The 21,709-nt window shown below is 42.4% G+C and overlaps 1 protein-coding gene across 1 annotated transcript; it reads left to right on the top strand.

Moving 5' to 3' along the window:
- Nucleotides 1-276: 276 nt before the first annotated feature.
- LOC110969705 (ataxin-2-like protein) lies at nt 277-21,480 on the top strand. Its single transcript, XM_051939011.1, is given in 19 exon segments — nt 277-356; nt 10,684-10,742; nt 10,974-10,995; nt 11,940-12,065; nt 12,347-12,442; nt 12,968-13,210; nt 13,882-14,273; nt 15,018-15,079; nt 16,588-16,803; nt 17,395-17,471; nt 17,579-17,648; nt 17,968-18,133; nt 18,875-19,017; nt 19,476-19,593; nt 19,694-19,741; nt 19,744-19,781; nt 20,148-20,313; nt 20,712-20,840; nt 20,927-21,480. Coding segments are annotated over 19 exon segments (2,424 nt in total). The 3' UTR covers nt 21,100-21,480.
- Nucleotides 21,481-21,709: the final 229 nt, after the last annotated feature.

Genomic DNA, 21,709 nt, shown 5'->3' with positions numbered 1-21,709 from the left:
GACATCACAGTGTGTGTCTGTGTGTGTGTGTGTGTGTGTGTGAGTGTGTGTGTGTGTGTGTGTGTGTGTGATTCTCATTCATAAAAACAGCAGAGTCTCTCCCTCCACCAGACTCTCGTTCTAAACAGTCAGGACATTAAACATGACATCATGATGATGTCATCGGTGAACTGACCACCATTTTGATGATGATGCAAATATCAAACAGGTCTGATGTTTTTATGTTCAGAACGATTAGAACCCTGAACCCATAATTAGAAGGTCCACCTGGAGAAGATGCTGACGCCCCTGAAGTCCTTCTTCAGTTTCATCTCCAGCGTGAACCAGCAGGTGGCGCTCCACCCGTCTGACCTGCCGTCTGTCAGAACTCTGTTTACTTTGGGTTTAGGATTTGTCAGATCCAGCATAAAACTCTGTTCAAGTCTTGAAGCTGCAGTTCCTGCGATGACCACTGGAGGCTCCAAAACAAAGTCAGAAACATCTGGAAACGTCCAAATTCACAGCTGGAAAAAACATATCTGCACGACTGAAAGGATAATTTCCCCTTTTTCTGTCACCTCTCTGAGGATCCTTAGTGAAGGCAAAAATGCCCCCCCCCTTGAAAAAAAAAAAACTGAATCTGGAAGGTCCAGTCACAAAATATCTAAATCCATTCACTAGAGAGGGAGGACACCAAGACTCTATGCAGGGCCGGCCCTAGGACTTTGGTGGCCCTAAGCAAGATTTTTTTTGTGGCCCCAAAACATGCACAGGGCAACTACCAAATCACGTGCACAGCTTGTAATTGGGTTAAAACACACACGCACATGATTAACAGCAAATATTTATTTTTTTAAAAATGTATCCTAGACAGGGACAAAATGCAAATCACGCACTTATTGTGGTGTGGGCTCCTCTACTGGATCTGGCTATAAACAACGGCATAGAGTGTTTATGCCAGCGGCCGGCCCTGACTCTATGACTCCTCTGAAGGAGAAAGAGACTAGAGGAGGCCACCAAGACTCCTATGACTCCTCTGAAGGAGTTCGAGCTTCAGACTGTTCATTCAACAACCGCTTACTGTTCTTCACCAGTCAAAGCTTCATGGAGACAAAGAGAAAGACTCTGATGGAAAAAGCTCCAATTAAATGTGGACTAGAGTTCACCAGAAGACATGTGGAGACTCTGAAGACACCTGGAAGAAGGTTCTTTGGTCTGAGGAGACCAGGATGGAGCTTTATGTCCATCAGACTAGATGATGTTTTATGGACACCAAACACTGAACACCATCACAAACACACCATGGACTGGATCTCCAACGACCTTCACCTCGAATCTCAACTGGACTAGAGACAGGAAGGAGTACTAGTGTTTCCTTTAAATTGATTCCTTCACAATAAAAGCTTCTTCTGCAGCATCACACTGACATAAATCAGTGATTTTACTTAAAGTGCAGCTTCTGAACATCTGCAGTGAACCAGAAGAACTTTCAGCTTCTATCTGAGCTCCTGCATGTTGTAGTACTGATACATCCATCCATCCATCCATCCTCTATCCACCACTTTATCCTCACTAGGGTCATGGGGGGTGCTGGAGTCTATCCCAGCTGACTCTGGCGAAGGCAGGGGACACCCTGGACAGGTCACCAGTCTGTCACAGGGCTACATATACAGACACACAATCACACTCACATTCACACCTACGGACAATTTAGAGTAACCAATGAACCTCAGCATGTTTTTGGACTGTGGGAGGAAGCCGGAGTACCCGGAGAAAACCCACGCATGCACAGGGAGAACATGCAAACTCCATGCAGAAAGATCCCAGGCCGGGATTTGAACCGGGGATCTTCTTGCTGCAAGGCCAAAGTGCTAACCACTACTACACTGTGCAGCCCAGTACTGATACATGGATATACATACAGTATAAATATTCAAAATACTGTTTTATATGCTATCATAGTGTAGTATGAATATACTCACAAAGTGTATGCAGCTGTTCAAACGTAATGAAAACACTCTCATTGTACTCTGTATGTACTCTACCAGTCACCTTCTCATCCAGTGGATTTTATTTCATTATTTATACATTCTAGATTAATACTGAAGACATCAAAACTATGAAAGTATCCATATGGAGCTATGCTGTAAATAAAACTGTGTGAATCTTCAGTATTAATCTGAAATGTACAAAATAATACAAATAAATCAACAGCATTAAATGAGACCTCTGACTGGTAGAGTACTCATAGACACGCACTCTGTGTGCAGTAGGATAGATGCATTCTGACTTCCACGGCTCTGCTCACAGACTGTTTCCCTCCAGGAGGCTGTGGAGCACTGGAACCAGAACCAGAACCAGAACCAGAACCTCTAGAGTCCACGTGTCTCAGCAAACATCAGCTCCTATTAGAACTCTGATACGTTAACAATTAAACAGCCTGACTGACGTCCTCAGTTATAATACTAGTAATACTATCATTACCTATCACTACTAATACTGGAGCTAGTACTATAAATGATTACTCCAACCACAAAAAGCTCAGGGCCAACAGTTTAACAGCTGATTTTTCATTTAGGTAATGAGTGCACTAACCAATCAACTGAAAATTCATTTGCCATTTTGATATCTGTGTAAGAATGTTGAAACATTTTTGTGATATTAAGTGATCAAATATGATGAATTGCAGCATTTATTTGTCGTATTTTAATAGTAAATAGAGGATGGCTTTTTCGTTTCGTAAAAGCTTTGATTGCAGCCTTTAAACTGTTAAACATACTTTGTTTTAGCTTCTAAAATATAAAGATTTGATTTTCTTACACAATGCTGAATTTAACATGTTTCAGTTTGGGAAAACCGATGTCACCTGGGACTCAGGTCAATATTTCACTATTTTTCTGTCAATTTAATTGGAAAAAACACACACACCAGCATATAAAATGGTAATAAAAATAATTAGCTGTAGTTCAAGATAAGTATTCAGGTTTACTGAGGCTACAATACAACTTATGAGGATTGTTACTGCCAACATGTTTCCTGGTTTTCTATTGACATGCATGTTAACGGAGTTTTTTCAATACGTTTCAGCACAGAAGTGCAAAGTCAGAATGTCTCTGGTCTGTTTATGTGTCCTACTTAATACACTATATAGTGGACAAAAGCTTCTCAAACCAATTAGTTTGTACCTCGTTTGACAAGCTGCAGAGATAACACAGGGGAACGCTTCAGTAACTTTGAGTTGCATTGGATATTTTAACTGATTCTGAAGGAGTTTCAGGCGCTGATTTCAAATCTGGAATTAGTTTTTCTCTACAAGCTCCAGTTTGTATGCAGTTTGAGGTTAATGAAATTGTACAAATGTGAACTTGCGTAAACCATGTATAAGCATTTTCACGTCCATAGCTTCTAATATTTTGATCATTCTTCTTTTGTTCCAGTTCAAACATGCTTCTATAAAGAGACATCATTGCAGAAACGAGCCTGATGCCTTCTGCTACGTCTGTGGATGCTACACACTCAATCATCAGACTGATTTTAATTTTAATATTTTAATCTTCTCTTTCTTTTGCCTTAATAAATGTACAGAAATGACTTTCATACCGTTTTAAGATTCAAGTGAACAAAAGAATTGTGGCTGACATCGCAATTTCCAATAATAATGAAAAATTAAAAAATAAATAAAAATGTCAAACTGCATGAAATCAGCACACTCAAATTGACTAGAAAAGTCTTTTTTTCAATGAAACAAAATGAGTGTTCCCCAGTGTAATTAATAAGTGTTTGGGCCTTTTTGCACACCCTCACATCATCACTGACAGGAAAACACTCAGCAGCTTATCTGAGACTTGCTAAGATGTTCCTGCCTGATTAGAATAACTAGAGACTTAGAACAGTTCTCCTGTGAAGTGAGAAGTGTAATTTCTATCTTGTTCAGTCAAACAATCTTGAAATTATCTTGTTTTGAGTTGAATTTTACAAAAAAGCTCGAAATAAGTTCAACCCTCGTGTCGTCCTGAAGGTTAAATGGACCCGTCTTAAAGTTTGAAAACGTGAAAAAAAAAATGTTCACAGTGAAACACTTGGAAAAAGATTACTGTTTTTTGCTCTGCACTGTTGCTTCTCTGCAGGATTATCAACGTGTGATATTGCTTTGTTTCCTTTGTTGTGATGGAGCGCGCGCTGACCGTAGGCCTCTTCCATGAGCAGGGCTTGATGCCTCCTGAACGTTCAGATCCACCTGAACCGAGCAGGTCACACAGAGGTTTTATACAGTCCAGTTCCACTCGGTGCCTGCAGGGGGCAGTGAACACACACAGACAGAGAAAACTTTCACTACTCATGCAAAACAAACAGTTATTTTTGGATTAACAATGGATACAAAGCATTAGTCAGTAAAACCACACACTGCTTCAAGAGATACAACTACACTGGAAAAAATGCTCCTCTCAAAACAAGGAAAAAAACTTATTTCAAGGAACTTTTACTTTGAAATAAGTGAAAAAATCTGCCAATAGAACAAGTGAAAAATGGCTTGGTAAGATTTATATTTAGAATACTGAGATCTTACTATTAGCCGGGAAAACTTATTTTAAGCTAAATTTTACCAGGACTGTCAACTTTAGGTGTCTTAAAATAAGCCAGATATGCTAAAAAAAAAAAAAGTTCACTGAAAAGTAGATTTTTACTTTCATGGAACGTCCTAATTTGAGACGTATTAACCATCCTGTTGTCCTCATTTACAGGCAACAAAATATTGTTTCCTAGTCAGAAAATTTTTTTAAAAATCAGCAAAAAAAATCCCTCAAATTTCTGAAAATTTGCGAAACTTTCAGGAAGAAAATTCAAATAATTCCGAAAAATTTCATTTAAAAAAAGTCTCCCAAATTTGGCAAGAAAATTCTTGGAAATATTTTCAAAAAAATGAGTAAAAGTCTACGAAAAAATCCTAGAAAATATCTAAAATTATTCCATATATATCAGTAAAACTTCTAATGTTTTCTTTAAGAACATTCACAAAAAAATCAACCAAAATCCAGCGACTTTCGCTGGATTTTGGTTGATTTTTTTGTGAATGTTCTTAAAGAATTTTTTTTAAAAACATTTCTTTATTTACACCAAAAAATGTTCAGAAATGTGTCTCTTTTTTGTTTTTGTTTTTTGTGTCATTTGTCTGATTTTTGTCATTTTGTGTCTCATTTTTGTTGTTGTTTTTGTCTGACTTTGGTCATTTGTCTCGTGTTTTTGTTGTTTTGTTTTCCAGAAATGTTGAAAACGTGGACATCAGAAGTTTCACTGTGAACATTTATTTTTTTTTCACGTTTTCAAACTTTAAGACGGGTCCATTTGACCCTCAGGACGACACGAGGGTTGAACTTATTTTGAGTTTTCTTGTAAAATTCAACTCAAAACAAGATAATTTCAAGATTGTTTGACTGAACAAGATAGAAATGTCACTTGTTAAATGAATTTATCTTAAATCAAGGGAGGTGAGACATTTCGACTAAAAATAAGACAAACAGACTGGGTAAGATTTGGAGTTTTTGCAGCGCACACTTGAGCTCTGTGTGCCACGTCATGAAACGTTTCCCTAATCCCACTGCCGAGAAAGATGAGTAGCAGGATTCACATTCAGCTCATTTCCTATTGACTAGAAATGATTTCAGGATATGTGACCGTCACACATCCTGAAATCATTTTATAATGTAGTTTGGGGATTTTATTTGTGGTTATTTGTACATTTCCTAATTTTAAAATAGCTTTTGAGAGTTAAAGTCACCTTAAAATTGTACAGCAGTGCCATGAGTCAGGATGTCTTTTAATGGGTATGAATGGAGCCAAATGCTAGCACTGTATTACTTCTGATCTGTTACATGAGTTCAAGTATTACCCTGGCACTGAAATGTGTCCATTTTTATAAAAGAACAGGACACACTGTGTTTCGTGCCTCAGTGTCTGACCTGATCTGCTCTAATGGACCAGGCTGCTCCTTCCTCTGCTACTTGCAGGATAGCGATGAGAGGAGGCAGCAGACCTGCATCTATCACCATCTACAAAGAGAGAAGACTCATTACACATGTCAAAAAATACTCAAATGATCAACTTCCCAAGCTCTGTGAAGGAAACTAGCTATTCCACAGGATGCCATGCACACAAACACACCTGTATTAGTGCTCGGTTCCCTGCAGTGATGTTGGAGATAGTCCAACAGGCTTCCTTTCTGATGGACTCCTTGGGGCGGCTCAGAAGGGACTGCAGTGCTGAACAGTTCAGAATCAGCTGTAAAAAGGCAAGTTACACAAAGTTAGAAAAATTCAGCCTCCTCCTGCATAAGTACTTTACGTCTGTTTGTCTCGATGCTGCTGCTCCCTGTGTCTGTAGATCATCTCCAGTGACTACGTTTCCAACAGCCCGCAGTGCAGGAGATACCACTTTATAACCATTGTGCCTGGAGGAAAGCAGAACTGCAGTGTGGGTCATTCCAGGTGAAATGAGCAGATATTCCTTGGGGGTGTTGCTGCACCATCTTCAAATGAGTCCTAAATGTGCATGCCATTAGACAGTCACAAAAGTACTTTCTATGCTAAATTGTAGGCCTGTAGCTCAAATAGTTTCTGAGTTGTGGGGGTCTGAAATTTTCAGAATTTGGGCTATAAAAAGCCTCGCCAGCGTTTTTTGCATCTTTAAGTGGTTATTTGTCAGCCTCTAGACATACCAGAGAGCTGTGAGTTGGTAAACAAGGCCTCTGCATGTAGCTAGTGCCCCACAAACATCCCCAGGTGTTTCCCTACACTCTGCAGGCCATGGGGGCTTGCTAAAAATGCTACAAATTAAGAGATACCTGCTCACGAGTGGAGTTTGGGACCTTAAAAGTACAAAATCAATAAAATAATGTCAAATAAAAACAACTCATTGAGATAAAATTCAAAAAGATTCAAAATAACAGCAATAAACAGGAAATGAAAATAATAATTAAAGAAATGAACTTTTAACTCCGTTACAGACGCACAGAAATAATAACATTTTTACCAAAAATAATGTCTTTATTTTGAATAAATATATTTAATGGAATCATTGACACACTTATACTCGTGGAAATAATAAAGGTTTGATAAAAATCTGAATGTATTTGGTGACATTCTGGATGCAAATGTTATGTTGGTCAGTATGGACGTGTGAAAATGTACTCATGAAAATGATTAAAATAGGATGTCATTCTCAAAAAAATATACTATTTACTCAAATATCATGTTAACAAGAACAATTACATTAAAAGCTTTAAGCTTTAGAAACACACTTTGGCACATTTTTGTGCCTTATAGACTTCATCAAACGGTGTGGACCCAAATGGCTCGTCTGGTAGAATGACTCATATTCAGATTATATGCAATCAGTCTAATGGTGTTTTAAAAGCTATTCAAAGGGAAAGAATTCAATCCTGATGTGACATTACTTTGTACACACTAATAACAAAATGTTTATGTGTGTTAAATGTGTTCCAGGTGGAGCTAGAGGGCTGGGTGCATCGCTGGGAACATTCCAACGTCATTCCATCAGCAGACATACACCGGCTCAGAGAGGACACAGAGAGAGGGCTGTTCACTGTACAAATGGACAAGGACAGCAAAGGCCTGTTGAAGAGGCACCGCGGGATGAAGTGGGACCCATGTGGTTTTACCCACAGATATGAAGAGTAGATAGGCCACGCCCCTCAGAGCGGCGTGCCAACGGAGACACAAGGCTAGTGGGGCAAAGTCACTGCGGTCAAGTGAACTCTGGGCTATTCCACATGATAGGGTAACGTTATCACAGGCACTGAGCAGCCAGGCTGACAGACGTCCGCTGCAAATACATGCTGGTACTCACATTTTGACTTTCCATATTTTTTTTTAAATTTTATTTATTTATTTATTTATTTCATTAAAAACAATACAACACTGCAAATGTTAAATGAATGAAAAGGAGCAGAAAGAAGCTATAGCTTATAATTTCTGCCCCTTATCAATAATAATTTTAACACATTTCAGTAGTGTTTGGCTGTCACACACAGCCTTTTAACCAACATTTAACATGATCTAAAGATAAAAGAAAAACAATTTCCGGTTATTCACAAGTATCATATCTCTTCAATAGCAACTCCTTCACATTTTTCTTAAAAATACAAATCGACTGAGACATTTTAATTTCAGAACTCAGATTGTTCCACAGATTGACGCCCTGGATTGAGATGCATCTTTCTTTTGTTTTTGTGCCTGTTTCAGGTCTCAAAAAGACTTCAGTTCCTCTTAGTTTGTACCGACTTTCCATATCTCCAAATCCTGAGGCGGCGACAAAGATCTGTCACTGTGGCCTTGTCAGGGCTCATCCCAGCTACCACCATGCACAATATCACCTGATTTTACTGTAGAATTTTAGAGAAAATTAATGTCAAAGTAGGCTGAAATTTCAGTTGTGTTGATGCATAATGGCTGATAATTCAATTTAGTTTTATTTATAGAGCACCAATTACAATTAAAATGTCTCAAGACGCTTTACAAACCCATGTGGCCTGAAACCCCCAGAGCAGCCCTCAGACGACAGTGGCAAGGAAAAGTCCTTTTGAACAGAACCTGGCTCATATGGGGGGGGGCATCTGCTGCTGGCCAGCCGGGTAAACAGTTAGAAGGGTGGAAGAGATGGGGGGGTTTAAAAACATAATGTTTCACGTGATTTATTGACATAATGTCAGTAATTCCAGAGCTTAGTTGGTCCCCAGAGTGTCCAGAATCAGCAGTTTGGTGTGAGTGAGCAGCTGGAAGTAGCAGGGTGGAGCAGAACCTGCAGCAGCGCCCTACGGTGGACCTGGACAGCAACCTCTGACCACCTCTGCTCTGGAGACAGAGACAGACAGAGACAGGGGACACACAGTGAGAGACGTGCAGACGATACAGAAAATCCATGTGTAATAAACAGAGGAGCTCAGAGCCTATAGCAGCAGAACTAATGTTTGGGTCAGGGTCACCAGAGCCACAGCGAACTATGAGCTTCTGAGGAAGAGAGGGAGAAGCAGTCAGAAGTGCTGAGCTCACAAAGCTCTCTGAGCACAGCACTGCTGCAGAGTTACACTACGCTGAAATATAGTTTATTTATTCTGATCAGACAAAGTCTTTTCCCCTCCACTCGTGAACCGTAACAGAAGCCAGGACAAACCTTGAGCAGAACCTTGCTCATTTGTAGAAGCCGATGTGAAACAAATGCAGTTCAAAAAGCAAAAATTAGACACACACGCATTTCCAAATCCTCCTGTTTGTTTGTGGTGTACTGGTCCTCTGTCAGGGTGGGACAGGCTCCAGCACCCCCCATGACCCCAGTGAGGAATAAGAAGATGATGGATGGATGTTTTTGGTGTAAAAGAGACTTCACATTTAAAGCACAGTGTCCATCAGCAAACAGAAAATAAGGCGTTAAGTATGAGGAGAGAGAGTGCTGGATGGCCGCATTTACAAATGAAGAGATGCTAATTCTGCAGTTTGGACGTCGTCACTTTGGAATGTCTTTTAGATCCTTCTGTGTTGTGGGGCTGAAAAAAATCCTGGTATGGCTTTACCCCCTGTAATTCCCAAGGACAATGGTGGGCTGATTTACCATTGATGTGCACATGAGGCACAGCTTCAAGTCAACAACGAGCCTTCATGAAGGTGAAGTGAGGTGAACCTGAAACTGGACTGACTGGCTTGGAGAGTTTCACTCATTTACAGTCACACAGTTTAAGCTGCTTAAACTTTCAGGGTCAATATAAAGTCCTTTTGGATTTTGCCATTTCCCCCAAAAAGTTTCAGTTTTCCACCAAATGTCATTCATTGTATTAAGTAGATGTCATGCTTTCAGAAATGCATCTTGGCCAAGCTCCCACACTTTTTATAGATGAACTGCAAGCAGAAAATGTACGTGCACACAGAAAAACACGTCCCTGTCACTCACTATTTCAGAGTAGAATCAATAAATTCAATTCCATAGTGATTGTAAAATGTACATTTTCAGAACTCTTTCTGGTCCTTTTCTCAATTATTTATTTTAGTTCATGGAAAAAGTATTTGAATTCTGAAATCATGGCAAATCTTTTGTTCCTCTATAAAATCTGCAAGAGTTGAACTTTATTTTCTAAATAATGTAAAACAACAAAGATATTGGTTAGCAGAGCAGTGTCTGGGACATGCCAAAATCATAATAATAGTAATAATTATGGATCAGATTTATATAGCGCTTTTCTGGCCACTCACAGCGCTTCACAATGGATCCATTATTCATTCACTGTGGTGGTGGTAAACTACATTTGTAGTCACAGCTGCCCTGGGGCAGACTGATGGAAGCGTGGCTGTTAATCCCCTCTGACCACCAACAGTCAAACCATGAGCATCCAGTTAAAGAAAATAGTATAAAATGAAGGAAAAACACTTAAGAGACTTATTCTTGTACTGATAAATGTTTGTCCACTTCTAATAAGACCCCAGAGTTTCATTTTTCTGCAACATTTTTGTGAAAACTGAGTGATTGTGATGAGGACTGCAGATGTACTTTACACTGATAATGACCATTGTCTGTTGCCTATTGCCGAGAGCAACGATGGCCCGTCTCCTCCTTATATATCTGCCACCTTTCCCATGTCTCATTCTCAGTGTGAGTTGGATCCAGCGCAGTGAAGAGGAGATCTCAACATCATCCCAGCAGGAGAGAGGACATCACGATGGTCTTCAACCCCTCAGACCTGCTTACAAAGATCTGCAAAGGTAAGAAAACAAGCTCAGTGGGGATAAAACTATGCGTTTTTTCAGGACAAATCCACCAGCAGTTCTTCGTAATGATAACCAATATTTGCAAGTGATACAGAAACAGGATGTGACAGCAAAGACCGTGAAATGCGAAATTAGATACAAGCAACAGCGAAAGCAGCGAATGTTCTGACTGTGGTCGTGGCTGCGCTTCTCATTCACAGTTTTGAGGCTGTCTCTGTTGGAGAGATGTGTCTGTGAGTTACAAAAGAGTAGAAAAAGTTGTGAGTCCTCCAGCTTGCGTTTTCCACCGGCCTCGACTGAACATCTTTCAGTGGAATCGTTGGCCTCTACCTCTAAAAGGCTTGTGCCTCTCAAAGAGCTTCCGTGCTTTTCTGAGCCATCCTACAGCACTTCTCTGCATGTTTACGTCACGGACTTTTTTGCCTGAGCTACCGACAGAAACACCTTTGACCAATCTCACTTTTTGCACTTTTTGCTCTTCCTACAGGTTTTTCCTTCTGTCTGAATTCTTGCTTTTGTTGTTCGTCGCTTTGGACAAAAGCGTCTGATAATGAAACTGTAGAATTGTAGAACTGTAGAATTGTAGAACTGTAGAACTGTAGAATTGTAGAATTGTAGCACACAGACGGATGCAGCTTATTTCACAGGACAAACTGAGATGGTCAAAGTTTAGTTTTCAGTGTTCTGTCTCCCAGCTGTTTGCAACTGGAATGAAACAGTAACAGGCCGAGGATCAGTGACTACAGCAAACAGAAAAAACTGTTTTTCAGGTGTTCTGTTTGATTGGGGGTGTGGTGGGGGTGTCCCGGTAGGGGGAATGGTAATTCATTTGCATTTTCTGCAGTGGAGTTAAAGGAATAAATGGTCCTAATGTTCCAGCATTTATAAAGCAAACCTTAGTCTGGGCAAAGAAACCGATTGAAGAGTTCATCTGCAAAAACAGGTCACTCCGTTTTATCAATGTTCAGAAAACTCATTTTTATTGTTTACTTTAGATAATAATAGTAACACTAATAATTCATTTATTCTCTATTTTGTCATGTATTTTTCTACTGAGTCAAATCTTCAGTTTGACTGATTTTATCTCAAGTAAACAATAAAATATAAGCTTTTCTGACAATTTATCTGTTTTTGCAAATGAACTCTTCAGTTTTAGATCACTGAATCATGTCCCGACTGCTTGTGTGTGATTTCAGACACCTTTACAGACTCAGCTATCAGCTCCACCCGCATCAATGGAGAACGCAAAGAGAAGGTTCTGCAGCGATGGGAGGGAGGAGACGGAGAGAGCTATGATTTGGACAATGATGCAGTGAGCTGCTTTTTCTCTCCTCAGTCACCAGAATCCATTGAATGGCGTGACATTAGAGTTGAACCTTAATTATCCGTGCTCTGTACATGCAGCCTGTTATTTAGCTACTGCCTCTTACTATCGCATTCTTCTTCTTCTTCTTCTACTTTGGGCTTTTCCCTTCAGGGGTGGCCACAGTGAATCCAGTCTAACCCTGTCCTCTGCATCCTCTTCTCTCACACCACTGTTACTGTTGCATTACTGTGCTGGTTACTGTATGACCTCATTGACCTCCCTGTTTGTCTCCTCAGTCCAACGGCTGGGATGCCAGTGACATGTTCCGTTACAATGAAGTGAAATACGGCGTCACATCCACGTATGATTCCAGCCTCTCCATGTATACGTAAGTTTCCGTATGGGTTTGTTGCTTTATCTAACAAATGCATGCATTTTTGTGATTTTCCAGCCGTTTACACAACGTGTGTTTGCTCACTTTAAACACTTCTTTTCTTGTGTGTGTCAGTTTTCAGGTGTTTGATGTAATGTGAGCAGTGACACTTTATTCATACCACAAACCTTTGAATGTGTGTCTTGCATATTTTTCATCGTATAGATTCTATTGTGAGCATCCCTGGTATCAGTACAGGTCAAAAGAGAGCGTCTGTTCACAGAACTGCAGTCATAATAGACTCTAATGTCCAATCACTGTTTATTGGTGTTTTATAGGTTTGAACCTCCAATCCTGCACTGTGTCATGCTGATTTATTGAGCTCTGAATCAAAGAGGGAGAAATGACTGCAAACACATTTCAATAACTGTGACTGTACGACACACACAGCTCAGATATGAAGTTGTTGTCAAATGTTTTCAAGTTTTTTGTTCCCTTCCTACATTTTCTCTTTGTTCTACTTTCTTTGTCAACACCCAGTGTCCCGTTAGTGAAGGACGACTCCGAGGCCTATCGACAGAGGGAGGAACGCGCCGCCCGCCTGGCCAGGGAGATCGAATCAAGCCCCCAGTATCGCCATCGTGTCAACCTGGAAAATGAGGAGGGCAGAAGTGAGGAGGACAAGTACAGCGCTGTGGTGCGTGACGGCAACGATGGCGAGAAAGGCCGTGAGAGTCCACGGGACAGAGAGCGAGAGAGGATCAGTCCTGGAGCCAGCAGCAGGTGAGAGCTGAAAGATGTGTCAGACAGGTAGTCATGTTTAAGGATACCTGCCCACATCAATACATGTTCTCAGAGAAGTGACTGGATGCAGCACAGACAAATGACTGAAAGCGTCACCCTTTTCTTCAGAGCATGGCAAATGTTTTGTGCAGCCACTCTGAGTGTTTCATCTTCAATATTTCTGACCTGTTGTCACTGCCTCTCCTTTTCAGACCACCAATCAGATAGATTAGAGTGGCAGCATGCTGTCAACATGTTGTTGTCATAGAAACAGACCCACAGGCAGCTTTTTAAGAAGCGCTCCCCAGTGCCCTGCCAGCATCTGTCTGACCCACGGACACAGAAGCCAGAGGTTCAGACAGATGGAACCTGCTGGAGTTACTTACATCATCTCCACAGATGTCACACTCAAGTGAAAACACACTGGTTTTAAATATCACATGAGCTTCCTCAGCATGTTGGCCTTCTTTGTTCATGTTATCCTAAAAGTATCAGTCCTGTCCTGACTGCTGTCGGCACATCACAGGAAGTCATCTGACTGAAGTAGATCTGAAATGACGTTCTTTTTTCAGCTGTTGTTTCCAAGTTAAATGAAGTTTGAACCTCAGGTGTGTGTGCAGCAGCTGCTTTTGATAGTTTCTTATGTGTCTGATGTGCTCTTCTTCTGTCAGAGAGGGCAAGTACCCTCCTTTACCTCAACGCCAGAGAAGAATGCAGCGGGAGGCAGAGCGGGCTGAGAGGGGTCCTGGTGGGCCTCCACCACACAGTCATCTAAGTGGAGCTTACCGCTCCACCCCTCCATCGTCCTCTTCCCTCAGACCCCCATCTGCTGCTGGACCTCAGCCTGGTGCCCCCCCGTCACAGCGAAGCATCCCTGTGTCAGGTAGAGGTGGAGCCTACGCTGCTCACCACCCACAGGGAAGCGCCCGTCCAGGCCCAGGCTCTGGTCCTAGCAGCTGGTACACACCTGCAGCACCCAGCCCAGCCTCTCATCCAGCCGGCCCCCCTGCCCCCCACTCACTCCCCCACTGGCTCTCTGACGCTGGCAGACCTGTTCATGGAGGTAAGTGCTGTGTCCAGAATAGCTTCAGCAGCTGTAACATCTGTGTCTGTTGCTGACACAGATTTGATTGTCTTTCAGTTTCAACTAGAACATCTCCTAAAGCCCAAACACCTCCACGGCTGAGCAGGACAGGACACACTCCAAACTCACACACTCAGTCCACAGGTCAGTCTCAGTCACATTCAGTCCGCTGGTTTTTTTCTTTTTTAAATTTTCACCCTTATTGTTGATAAATTGTGCCTAAAATGTAACATGACTTTCTGTTCTCTCATATTCTTGCAGCTACTCGCTGTCCTAAACCAGGTTCTCCCCTTTATTTGGACACATGGTCTGTCTCCCTGCTTGTGCAGAACACATCTGTAGATCTCTTCTCTGTAGACGGTACTGTCCCCCTTCTTCCTGTTTTTGCTCTTTAAAATAATGAAGAGTCCAAACCATTTGTAGCCTGTAATGAGCTTTAGTCAGACAGTTATTCTGTCATTGAAGGACGGATCTAATGAGGTGCTACCATTTGTGTCCTCTTTACAGTGAAAGAGATTCTTGCTGCTGCTGCAAAAGAACGCAAGAGCAAGAGAAGCAAGAGCAGTAAAGGTGTGTGTACTTTAGATTGGTGCCAGTTAAATCCTCCAAACTGATGGACACAAAAATAAAAACTCACATTGTCTTTGCCTCGTTCTGTCCCCTTTCTGTTTCTGAAGCTGTGCACATAGTTTTAATGAACTGTTGTTCTCTCTCCTCCACCAGCTCCCTCAGTTCAGCAAAGGTCACAGATTGAGGAGCGGCAGAAATGTGGCAAGAAACGCAGGGTAAGAGATGGACTGTGACTGAGTGAAGTGTGAAAGTGAGAAATGTGTGACCAATCAAGAGGCTGTGCACTTCACATCACTGATGTCAAAGTTAGCCCAGAAAACATCTCATGTATGAGACTACATCCACATGAATGCTTTTATTTTAAAACACAAACAGTCCATCCGAACGTGAACACGGATGTGCACGTTATCGTTTCCAAAAGTTTCTGCCTGAGTGCATCCAAACTGAAATGCATTTCTGGAGATTTCACCTTCCAATCCCCCCCCCTCACAGAGCCTTTAGCTCTGCCAGGCAGTGACTCACAGGAAGATGTAAAAAGCTCGTCTGCTGTTTGAGTGCTCTGTTGTTTGACAAACCAAGGTTCCCTGCAGCCACATTTGCAAATGTTCACATGCTAATTGTAGCTCTCCAGAGTCGTCAGTGTGGTATCGGGCTCCTTTTGACCACTTTCTGGGTTTGCTTTATAGCCAAAAAAAAACTGGTTTTGCTCGTTCTAGACCTCTGTGAGGTGTGGTCAGAGCTACTGTTATTCCAACCACCTCGTCTGACCGCTAAACGATGGTCGTTGTATCGGTGGGCTCTCACAACGACCATCGTTTAGCGGTCACACCAGTCTGGGTCTGGGTCGTTGGAATAAAAATAGCTCTGATCACACCTCACAGAGGTTCAACAGCTGAGGCAACAACCAGCACCAGAACTGAAGAAGACTCTTGGATGAGAGCTGAAACGCCTTCAGGGAACTTTGTTAAAGTCCAGTGGATTGATTTAAACTGCTTTGCATAACCATGAGCTGATGGATGAGAACCTGCACAGACACCGTCTAGAAGTGTCTTCCTTCATGTGATCATTAGCATTTATAACACGACGCTGTAGTTGGTCTGCTCACTGCTCAGTGTGCTGCTGAACCAAGACAGGAAACTCCTCATGTTGGCATCAAATGCTAAGAATTAATTATAAAGGAATGGAATCATGACTTAGTTAATAGATGTGTTTAAACTGGATTCCAAATGATGCAGACATGGTAGTGAAGCAATCTGTTAGTCTGTAAAACAGTGTAAGACGTTCTTATTGTGTTGTTGGCTGATCTTCAGTGCTACACTGTCATCTAGTCTGTTACATGTTGTTTATAGTCGTAGTTCATCAAAGCTGTCTGTCGTAGACTCCAACTTTAAAGACTAAATGTATTAATCTCTGCACTTTGAAATGAATATTCCACTTCAGCAACACATTTGCACTTTGAACTACTGCAGAGTCTGTATGAGCTGTAAAGACAAATGCTGACTGTTCAACGTTTCCATGACAACATGGAGCAGCTGAAGTTGAGGATTTCCTGAAAATGCTGCAGTATAGTGCTGTGTGCATTGGTTATTATGGGGGTTTAACCCTTGATTACATAAAACAAGGTATCAGAAGACGTGTTTTTAGTTTGTAGTCGTAGAACTAATGTAATCCTGGTTATCTGTCATCAGTTGGTACTGTTCTCATCTGCTTGTCTGTCTTCCAGCTCCAGCCCAGTGCTGGCAGCTCCAGTCCTCCTGCAGCAGCAAACCCTCCTGCCGTCCCTGAGGTCACCCAGCCCGGTGCTGCCAAGCCTTCTCCATCAGAACACCCCGCTTCAGAACCCAAAGCTCAGCCTCCAGCTCCCACTGAGGACCCCTCCAAGGACACAGCAGACACCTCCTCCACCTCCACCACAGCAGCCCTCTCAGACAGGCAGTCTGTAGAGAAACCAAAGGCCTGTGTACGTCGCCTCTTTGCAGACTATAGTTCTGGTTTTTATATTGTAAGTCCTAAGCTTCTGGTACCAAAACTCTCCAGCATGAATGTCAATCCGTTTATAATGAAATGGTTTAATTCCTTGTTAACTAACAGATGTCAACAGGTCAGGGTTAACTCTGTACTTTGTAGCACTAGACGGTGCAGCACTGCTGTGCCACAAGGGGGCGTTACTTCTCCTTTTCTTTTGATCGTCTATTCAGATGACTGCAGGAACAGTCAGCCAAATAATTACATTTTAAACTTTTCTGATGATACTGTAATTCTTAGTCTTCTGAGAGGTGTTGGTCGTCTGGTGGGACATCTGGAAGAGATCAATCATTTTAAAGCTTGGTGTGAGAACAACCACCTTGTTCTTAATGCAACAAAAACCAAAGAAACGGTATTCGATGACAAAGGAGTACGTGTCCATGAAGCTGTGGTTTTGAGGGACTCGCTAATTGAACAGGCTGCAATGTTGATGTGACTGCAGCGCTTTTGCCCCAGACAAAGTTCTCTAGTGGGACAATAAAGTTGATCTATTCTGTTCTTTTAGTTCCCAGCCGCCCGTCAGCCAGCCAGGACCCCAGGAGGTGATGATGCCAGGTCTGAGACGACGGCAGGCGTGGCACAGTGAGTTCACAAGAAACTATTAGAGACTCTTCACTGTGAACTCTTTCAATTGGTTTACTTATTGCCAATCTGATGTTTTTTTCTCACACTTGTTTTGTCTCTTCCAGCAGAGTGAAAAAATCCACCTTAAACCCCAACGCTAAAGAGTTTTACCCGATCAAAGCTCAGAGGAACATGGTGAGCCTGTTTGTTCCTGTTAAATCCTTCAAATGTCATCAAAGAAAGGATCAAAGTTTGAGTAGTTTATAGAGCGTGCTTCAGTGATGTATCAGAAAATGCATTGAAGTTCAGTTTCTCTCCTGAGAATCCCTGATGAGACAACATCTGTTTTTATTGAACTAACGGACAACTAACAGTTTATGTTGTTCAATAATCTGACTGCGCTAACTCATTTAGTCCTCACTCAAAAAATACAAGATACCAACAAAGAAGAGACTCAGAGGACGCCTCAGAAGACTGCTTTTACTTTAATAAAACAACATTTGCTGAGCTGTGATCAATGCGCTACAAACATGATTGGAATGATCCACTGTTTTTCAGTCTGTTTTTAATTGTTTCTGTCTTAGTGTTAAAGCCGTTGATCTTTTCTGTCTTTCAGCTTCAACAAATGTACCAGTCCCCCATGTCTGCAGGCAGCCAGGGAAAACACCGCAGGACCAAAGGTAGACGCAGCATTCTTCTCTCTGCTGTTCAGTTTTCAGGTTCATACCAATTCATGACATCATTTATCTCTGGACACTTCAGCTGCAGTCAGTTCTAGAGCTTAAAGTGTTACAGAGAGAAACCCAACAAAGCAGCAAAATATCATAGATCTATAGCAGCCTTTGAACAGGAATACGCCCCTGTCTGTGCTTTTCCGTGTGTTGTTTCCATCTGAAATGAATTTCCTGTCAGCTCACGGTAAAGGCTTTAAGTCATCTTCACAGAGACTGCAGGAAAACCTCTGTTAGGATTTGATCGGTGTTCCTGTGTGTTGTAGACGTGTCGGGCTGCACAGTTCCAGCTTTCTGTCTGTTCAATCTGCTTCTTCATTTGTGTCAGACTAATGAGGATAAAGTAGTTTGACAGGTTCTGTTGAGGTGTTGCTCTTCTCAGATCAGAGGCTGCAGATAGATCAGCGTTATTTTTCCCTGTTTCCTAGAGCATACAGCAGGCTGAGATAAAACACTCTGAAAGAATCATTTGGCTGCAGACGTGCTTTTTACACCACTATTCTCAGCACCAAGCTTTCCATTGATATAAAATGGCTCCCTTTGTGCTGCCTCACTTCATGATCTTTCTACTTATTTGGGAACTTCTCCCACCTGTGGACCAAAGCAGAGCACAAAGCCGGCCTTGTTTTCTACTCATCACTGCGTCTCCTCTTTGTTGCTGTCCTGCTAATAATTCTCTCCTTTCTCTAGGCTCAGTAGCGGCTCCACGCTCTGACCACAGCACTTCACCTCCCCCCATGCTGCCCCCCTACCCCCATCCCTACCTTCAGTACGACCCCCAGCAGTACGGCCAGCAGCAGCTCATCCAGCCCATGACACCCTACCCTGGACAGGTAGGACCTCCAGCCTGCTGTTTAAATATCGCTGGTTGGCTTTAAGTGGTTCATCAGACATTTGGTAGCCGTCATGATTTGTTTTGGAGAGTTATTCAGCAGTGGTTAATAAAGATGAGGTCTTCTGAGGACTGATACCAGGTATTAGTCACCAAGGAGACCGTTAACCAACATACACACGTCCTGCTGTCAGATGGAGAGTGACTGAAATGTGTTTGCATCAGTGAAATGAACTGTTCATGTTCTTAGGAGGCTGTTATTTGTGACCTGGAGCTAATCAGACCACAGGGTAACGACTACAGAGAGAGAGAAACCGTTGCATCACAGTCAAAGTAGCACATTTTTACTGGTGGAAAAAATCAGAAAAAAAGCTAAATATCAGGTCCAAAAATAATCCATTGCTTCCACATTTAAAGCAAAAATAGTAAGTGTGTCTTATTGGTTGTTCTCCTCTGCAGCTGATGTACTCCATGCTGCAGGGTGGAGCCATGATGATAGGTCCCCACCCACAAGCCTTTGGACCACCAGGAGCTCCCTGGTTCCCCACAGCTCAAGGACCTCAGCAGGGCATCTATGGTGAGTGCTGATGAGAATGAAAGACAGAAGATTCACATTTAAGGATAAAATCGCACTGCTCTTCTCATTTTTTTGACATCATTTCCTCTTTTCTGTGCAGCTCCACAGCCGTTCTCTCATCACTCGGGTGCACTTCATCAGCCACAGCCCCCCACCAGCCCCCCCCACAGCATGCTGCACCTGGACAGGTGATACCCCCACACAAACCATTCTCTGTACTGTTTCCTGTGTGGTCCCTCCTCACTGACAGTATCATCTGTGGGAGGTTTTTGTTCCAAACATGTCGGTAGTGTTAGTTTCAGGTGTACTTCTATGGAAGTACAGATCCATGAGTGTGGTGTTTTACTGCACACATTCCAGCATTATGCAGCTCCAAGTATTCTACCTCTGCTGTTATTCACAGTGAACTGTTTCACTCTACATTTGAAGTGATGTGTTTAGAAATAGTGACTTGATAAAGTTCAGATAAGAGCAGAAACACACATCTGCTTTAGTTCTCGCTTTTGGAGAATCAGCTGCTGTCATTCATTGATGATCTCCATGTTTCCTTTCAGAATGCCCAGTCAGACCCACAGCCTCAGTTCTGGTACCACTCAGGTCCCTTGTGGACACCCCCCCCACCCAACATGCCGCCTTACCCCATTCAGGGCTACAGCATCCACAGCCATCAGGGCATCCCACCCACTTACCCCCTGGGGCAGATAGCACAGGTATGTCTCCATCATTACAGGTTTCATACTCACCATAAAATGTGTCATTTGGGGGTTTTATGGCTCAGAATGGGTCTTTTTAGGGCAACAAGCTGATTGTGGATCTGTTGACAATAATTTGTGCTTTTTCCTGTTATTTGTGACTATTTTATTAACACACAAATGTTGACCCAAATATCAAAACTGGGTCAAATAAATAAAATAAATATCAGTTGCTATTTTCATTCTCAGTCATTATTTTGCTGCTGCTGGTGGTTTCCCCTCAGAGCTTGCTAAAATCTCAACAATTCCTCTATGGAGGAAAACACCAGACTGTGATGATGTGTGACTGTCCACTGTTATTTCAAGTGTGCTTATAACTGATCTAAACTGTGTCCGTTGTTTTGTCGTTCATGTCTTCACCTCCACAGGGAGCCATGTCAGGTCCCCCCGGTCAGCCCCAGTTAGTGATGCTGCAGCCCCCCCAGCCCCCCCAGCCCCCCCAGCACGGACCCCAGCAAGGAGCACACCAACACTTTTACATGGGACACCCACCAGGTAAGAACCCCCGCCTCAAAAAATAGCGACTGTGGCTTGAAATGTCGGTTTAACAATTTCTGTTTTTCTTGTTTTGCCTCCCACAGCGATGCAGGTACAAACACACCCTGCTTCCTTCCCTTTCCTTCCTCCCTTCCCTCCCTTCCTTCACTTCCTAAAGCCCCCTTTGCCCTCCCAACGTCCAAACTACCCCCCCACCCCACCTGCTGGATGTGAGGCCCAGAATCACTGCGACTCGTCAAAAGAAATTCCAGCATAATGACAGGAGGAGAGAAGAGGACAGAAAGTGTCACAGCACCTTATTCTGCTGCTGTTCTGTTCTTCACCTTTACCCTTTAATGCTAAAGATGAAGGTGACAGAGTCCAGCAGCAGCAGCAGCGTTCCACCTCCTGCTGCTATCCAGCTTTTGTTTTAAAGAGACATGCGGCACCGTGCTGGACAGGCCAGTCGGCGAGGGGAAAAGCAGATGGAAAAAGCAGCAGCAGACTCTTTATCTTCCCGGAACGTGTTTTCAGCCTTGTGGGTTTTTGAAAGTCCCACAAAACAAAATAGTTAGGCGGAGAAGTCAAATGATAGTTCACTTTTTCAGGACAGCACCACATTTGGTACAGACATAGTACATGACCATACAATTGATTTAAGAGGAGTACCCCAAAAATCTGAGCCCCCTGGTGGCCAACATTTATAACACTGTTATAAAAGGCTGTATTGAATCTGCAGACCCTTAAACAATGGGGGTAGACCTTGAACGTAACTTTGTATCTGCCGTATTAAGGGCTCAGATTTTTGGGGTACTCCTCTTAAATCAGTTGTATGGTCATATACTATGTCTGTACCAAATGTGGTGCTGTCCTGAAAAAGTGAACCA

This window comes from Acanthochromis polyacanthus, chromosome 19 (genome assembly GCF_021347895.1).
Source record: "Acanthochromis polyacanthus isolate Apoly-LR-REF ecotype Palm Island chromosome 19, KAUST_Apoly_ChrSc, whole genome shotgun sequence".
NCBI classification, from domain to species: domain Eukaryota; kingdom Metazoa; phylum Chordata; class Actinopteri; family Pomacentridae; genus Acanthochromis; species Acanthochromis polyacanthus.
This window is presented reverse-complemented; position numbering and strand designations above follow the sequence as displayed.